This window comes from Gymnoscopelus microlampas (assembly GCF_963454915.1).
Source record: "Gymnoscopelus microlampas genome assembly, chromosome: 7".
NCBI classification, from domain to species: Eukaryota; Metazoa; Chordata; class Actinopteri; order Myctophiformes; family Myctophidae; genus Gymnoscopelus; species Gymnoscopelus microlampas.
Window position 1 is genome coordinate 46,225,994 of NC_139944.1, and position 6,319 is coordinate 46,232,312.

At 37.0% G+C, this 6,319-nt stretch overlaps 2 protein-coding genes and 1 long non-coding RNA gene across 3 annotated transcripts in view; all 3 read right to left on the reverse strand.

Moving 5' to 3' along the window:
* LOC311049429 (uncharacterized protein) overlaps positions 1-2,900 on the reverse strand; it is a gene marked incomplete at its 5' end in the record, with an annotated part of 12,463 nt that extends 9,563 nt beyond the window's left edge. Inside the window, 4 exons of the mRNA XM_084063000.1 lie at positions 1,505-1,571; positions 1,785-1,810; positions 2,080-2,196; positions 2,852-2,900. Coding sequence (XP_083919126.1) covers positions 1,505-1,571; positions 1,785-1,810; positions 2,080-2,196; positions 2,852-2,900 — 259 coding nt within the window. The remainder of the gene's footprint in view (positions 1-1,504; positions 1,572-1,784; positions 1,811-2,079; positions 2,197-2,851) is intronic.
* LOC311048786 (uncharacterized protein) overlaps positions 1-4,537 on the reverse strand; it is a 34,378-nt gene extending 29,841 nt beyond the window's left edge. The window contains exons 1-3 of the mRNA XM_084062078.1: positions 4,409-4,537; positions 4,117-4,182; positions 2,984-3,073 (exon numbers count right to left, since the gene is read on the reverse strand). Coding sequence (XP_083918204.1) covers positions 2,984-2,990 — 7 coding nt within the window. The 5' untranslated portion in view covers positions 2,991-3,073; positions 4,117-4,182; positions 4,409-4,537. The remainder of the gene's footprint in view (positions 1-2,983; positions 3,074-4,116; positions 4,183-4,408) is intronic.
* Positions 4,538-5,169: 632 nt separating this feature from the next.
* On the reverse strand, positions 5,170-6,070 carry LOC311048794. The gene is made up of 3 exons (XR_014601116.1): positions 5,975-6,070; positions 5,699-5,725; positions 5,170-5,456 (listed from the first exon to the last, which is right to left on the reverse strand). It is a non-coding gene; the product is annotated as an uncharacterized lncRNA (long non-coding RNA).
* Between the last annotated feature and the right edge of the window lie 249 nt (positions 6,071-6,319).

Genomic DNA, 6,319 nt, shown 5'->3' on the forward strand with positions numbered 1-6,319 from the left:
AGAAGAGGTGTGAGTGTGCGTGGATGCGCGTGTGTGCTTGCGTGGATGCACGTGTGTGCTTGCGTGTGCGTGTGTGTGCTTGCGTGTGCGCGTGTGTGCATGTGTGTGTGGAGGGGGCAGCAGCAATTATCACAATAATGCAATTTTAAATAATCATAAAACGGCAGGAAATCATACTTTATGCTACAATAAAAATGAAATACTAATGAGCCACTGATACCACAAGATATAAACTGAAAGATACACATGAATGTAAAATGTACATGAGTGAAACAGAAGAGAAATGTTAAAGGAAATTACAGGGGTGTCAGTAGTGGGCTAAGACATAGAAAATTAATAAGAAAGAGAATTTTTCATCAGAACCAATTTAGAATCCCCTTCCTAAAAAGATCAGACTTGCAAAAAACCTTACACAAATCATCCAAATCATTAAGAAAATAAAAAATAATTATTCACCTTAAAATTGAAAATGTTATGGTTGTTTTCAAACTGTCATAATTTTTTGTATTTATTAATGAAGTAGTAAGTAAAGCATTAAAGGAGTGAAAAGTATCTACCTATTTGCAAGAAAAACAAAGCTGTGATTTCAATGTGGCTGTGGAATTTTCGGAATTTTCGGCATACACTCATCCACGGTGCTGTACATGTGGTATACATCAGACTATAAAAGGACAGAGAGATACACTGTGATAGGAGCTATTTCATATCAATGGAACAGAAAGCACTCAGAATGCCATGCCTCATGTTGTACTTACGTCTTCATTTTGAGACTCCTGTTGATCAACCCCCACAGCATCTGACAATCAAGAGAGATGCACCCATTAAGATTATGATATTAGTTCCTTTCCTGGACTATGTGTACACATTAACTGATGAGAACAAGGCAGGTGGGTATCAGGTTATGTAAATAATAACAAAAATATATAAACACAGCATGGCCCATTTTAAACCAGGTTTAAACTTATAATAATGCCTGATCTACCCATGATGTACTGTATGAGTTATTCACCAGCACAAATATCTTAGTGTCCAATGTTGGAAGTACAGGTGAAAATGCACTTGTCGACACTAGACTGGTGCCTAACATGCCCAACGGGCACCAGACATACAGAGAATGTATGCATTTATTGTCAAAAGATGGTCTTACACAGCTCTGCTCTCCTGCTCATGAGGTAATATTCAGTAGCAGTGGCTACATAATGTAACATTCAGTAACAGTGGCTACACGCCTACATAACATTCAGTATAACATTCAGTAACTGGGTCTACATAATATGCAGTAACAGCTCAACATAAGATTCAATAACAGTGGTTGCTATGCAACAGGTGTAATCACATTGTTCATTGCCTGGTGTGCTGTAAAATGTAAAATAATTAAACAGTTAAAAGAAACTACAACAAATAGAAAATGATTCATAGACAAATGTAACCTGGTCACCAAAACTGCACCTGTGAACCCGATAGCACTTTCAAGTAAATGCATCAAGTAACTTGAACAACAAACCAGTGACAAGATCATTCCCAGGTGCAGAACTGATCTCACTGTGGACTCCAGCATTCTCATTGGTCACCTTGAGAGATAGAAGAGAGAGAGAGAGGGTATCCAAGATGAGAAAAATAATTTTAAATGTTTCGGCGTTTGTTAAAGGTTGAGTCACATTCTGAGTCACATCTTCACAAATGCTATATTAGTTACTAGACCCGAATAAGGAATGCCATTCATATGTTCCAGCATTTATTTCTACCTGAATTATATGAATTATATATAATAGATGTAAACTTACCCGTCTTCCACTGTTCCAATACAGAACTGAAATTAAAACACACAAAAACCACAGCTTTATATGCTGTGACTGTTAAAGAGATGTTGGTGTATTTGAGTTGGTGTAAATTGTTTAGTGTAATGTTTGTGGTATGCTATTGGTATTACGTTGGTGTGTTGTTGTTTGTGAATGTAGAAGAAAACCAGAACTGTGATATATGCATTTAACGAATAATGTTTTTTATACCATATTAAATTGACAGATTTCAGCTTAATGGCTATATTAAAATCCATCATTAACAGATAGCAATACTCACTTTCACTGTTCCTCCTTTGGTTACAGACAGCAGCAAACCCCAGCAAGTTGATCATACCCACAACCAGTATTCCACAACCAGCTAGTACAGCTACAGCTAACGTCCACCATTGCTTCCCTGTTCGCAGACAGAAAAAACAAATTAGTGTGGCAAATTGTATTTAAAAATCACATTTCATACAAAGTATACTCAAATAAAAAAGCTATGTATATATATATCTCTATCTCTATCTCTATCTCTCTCTCTCTCTCTCTCTCTCTCTCTCTCTCTCTCTCTCTCTCTCTATATAAATATATATATATATATATATATATATATATATATATATATATGTATCATATAGACATGTATTATTAATATTTTTCATATTACAAATACATTGCCATCCTATACTAAAATTGGCTAATGGGAGGGCCGGCGGACCACGGCCACGTCATTATGATTCAGACATAATAACCATACAAACCAGATATGGGCATAAGAGGGACAAGGACTGACAGATTCAGAGATCTCCATATATGGCCACAAAAAACAACAACGACGGGTACTCTGACAAACCCTGACACTATGACTCAGACATATTGATGCTGATCTGTCCTTCTGCTTCCCTAAAAATGTTTTGCTAGTATTGATTTCTCATTTAAAACGAAACAGTAAAGCTAGTTGCGAAACTGCTCTGTGGCACAGCACCGGAAGGAAGTTCTGTGCTCTGACCTCTCTGAGGAAATGCATGTGTGTATGTTTGAAAATTGATATTTGAGTTAATAGATACCTGTAGTCAAAGGGGCAGGGGTAGCTGTACCATCACTGAATGTACTCATACTTAAACCTGGTGAAAGAAGAAGTTAAAATAATAAAAAAGCACATGTTACAAACAATTTGTGAAATGTAAGTGTCAAGTTACTTGTCATCTCTGATGATGATGTAATGATGTCCTTTGTCAAAGGGGCAGAGGTAGGACTAGCTGCATCACTAGTTCTATCCAAATCAAGACCTGGTGACAAACATACAGACATTACAGTCAAAAATAATTTCAAAATAACACATGTACAAATAATTTGTGATAAATTCTGATAAGTAAGTGTTGAAGTGTTAAAGTAAGTGTTAGAGCAAGTGTTAAAGCCATACATTAAATACATTGCAGTTACACTTGTGATTAAAAATAGTATTTAATAGTCTTTAGAGAAGTTTTTCTAAAACATATTTATGTGGTTATTGTGGAAATATACCAGTCAAATTATAACAAAAAAACTTTTGTTAAACTGAAAACGTTGCACAGTATGACTTTAACACCACACACTGCAGTGTCTTTTAATGCTGAACAAATCTATCCCATGCTACCACTGTGACTACTGGTGTACAGTAGTTAACCCTGCTAATGTGTTTTAAGCTACCAGTTGTTTTGTCATCTGAAGTTGAATGCACAGAAGTCACATCAACAGTGTGACCTGTTGAAATAATGCGAAGATAATGCAAAACAGTAAAAAGAGCAGATTAAATAAGCATTCTAAACAAATGTACAAATATAACAAGAAAATAGTAAACCTGTCATCCCCCACAAGTGATGTAGTCCCCTCTCATTTCGGCAAAATATTTCAACAACAATTCATTCATTATCAGGGTTAACAGACCCCTTTCTAATGCATTATTGTGCATGCAGCCTCTCTCAAACAGCTGATCACAGTCAAAGGTTCCTTGTCACAGCTTGCTTAAGTAGATGCAAAATGGCCTAAAAACCTAAATGTAGTTTACCTTTTCAGGGGTCTAGTTTTTTTTTGTGCAGCCACACACAAAAAACTAGACCCCTGAAAAGGTCCAGTGAATGGATCTGAGTGAAAGCCCAAATCTGTTTGACTCATATCAACGCATGTGCTTGCTCTCTCCTACATGAACACACATTTATACAGAGATAGAGATCCAGTGGGGCATTACGATGGATGGAGGAACTCACTCACAGAGACGATTTCATAGTCGTCGTCCCCCCTCCACTTTCATGATGGGTGACAAAAATATACTTGACTTTAATGCATGGCCTACCTGTGGTCAGAGGTGATGTTGTTGGATGTAGTGCCCAACTTAGAGCCAACTCTCCTTCCAGAATATCTAAAAGAATATTCATGGATTTATCACCCATACAGAAATGGCCAATGACAAACCAGTCATTGATGAATGTGAACAATATTAGTCTATTTCCTCAGATACTACTCTGCAATGTCAAACATTCAGTGGTAGTGCTCAGTAAATATTGAATGGGAGACTTCACATCTCGTTCCATTTGTCAACTTAGAAATAAAAGTACCTTGTGAAACCTGTGAATTGCCTGACTCACCAGTTAAGTTATAACCATCACTACGTTGTGGAGACAAAGCGCTTCCCAGCCTATAATCACAGCTACCCTCCTGAAGCTGCACATTCTGTAGATGTCTGAGCAAGTCGTCGATAGATACAAAAAAGTTGCACAGCCCCCCTGTGGTGAGAGAAGACTGTGGATTTGCCGATAGGATTTGCTGACTCCCAATGTACAGATGACATTTCATGTCTTCATTGGTAGATCCGGGAATCAAACAAGTAAAGTGAACATCATGACTCTGAGTACGCTGGACAGTCATTAATGGTTTCTGATCTGCAACAGATTCATGAAAAATCTTAATGTACAACACACAGCCATGTACCATCATAAAAGACGTAAACCTCTAAATATTCATATTACAATTAATTAACCCTTATTTCCATAAAAGTAGTCACAAATGTCTCTGAAAATCACCATGTTTTGTAATTTAGCTACATGAAGTTCTTTCCAAATAACGTTACTACTAGTCACAAAGTCAGAGCTTGAACGAGTTGTAGTACTGAGACCTGTTGAAATAATGCACAGTCAAAGATAATGAAAAACATTAAAAGAGCAAATTAAATAAGCATTCTAAACAGTTTTAAGTTTATCAATATAACATGCAAATAGTAAAATAATAACAATAACCTAAATGGAAATAATCTAATTTAGCTACATGCAGTTACCCTTTCTCACCTTCCTGAAATGTAACTACAAATAAGAGCATACAGTATGAATGTAAAACACTCACTTTGTACAGTAATAGAGACACTGTCACTGTGTGGCGATGGACGCTTTATCCCGCCTTGGAGCACAGTGTAATGACATTGCACTTTAACCTCTGCAGGGGAACGTTTATGTGCCCACAACAGAAGCTGTGTCCCTGTCACTTCGTACAGACAAGAGGGCCTTACGACAGGGCTTGAAGTCTCACTGATGAAAAAACACTGTGAAGCAGAAGCTGGCCTCGCAGTCACACAGTTCAGTGTAACTGAGTCTGTGTCTGAAATCACTGACTCACTCACTTCCAGAAAAGGCTTACTAAGGCCTGAAAATGTAGAATTAAACATACACTATAATATTAGTTAAGTATATATCTGAATATCATTAGATACTTGAAAGAAAACAGGGAAGAATGACTAGTGTGTGTGTGTGTGTGTGTGTGTGTGTGTGTGTGTGTGTGTGTGTGTGCGTGCGTGCGTGCGTGCGTGCGTGCGTGCGTGCGTGCGTGCGTGCGTGCGTGCGTGTGTGTGTCCAATACAGTAAAACTTTAAATTAAGAGGAACTGACCTTGCACTTCGATCTCCTGAAAGGAATCTACATTTTGAGAAGCCACATGATGAGGGAAATAATTACGATGCATGAATTAGTAACCTATAGCTTCAATTATGCAAAAATAATTCAACCATCTGTAATCCTGTCCATGAAATAAACTGTATTAGGCTGTTGTCAAAGCACATTGCTGATACAGACATCATCAACATGTTAGTTAAAAAGATGACAAAAAGAGAAGAGATACGCTACATAGCAGATAAAAGATGTGACACAATAAAAGGCATCACTTACAGAAGATGGTAACTAAAAACAGATGTCCAACCATGCATCTAAATGATACCATTGTGCGTATTCCCATGATATGGCGTCTGGTCTGACTGCATGCCAGACCAGTTCTGACAATGTATAATGTCTGTAGCCTATAAGCAATAGCTTAAAAACCACCATCAGGAAGTGTAGCCTATCGCCCACACAGAACTAACCAATTTTCAATACTTTTACTTTAACTACTATTTCTGATCTCAGAGACAAATGTACTTTTACTCCTCTACAATTATTAGTTATACATTTAGTTACTTTGTATATTTTGATTAATATTACAAAACATATTAATATTAACCACTTTCAGCCCTATTT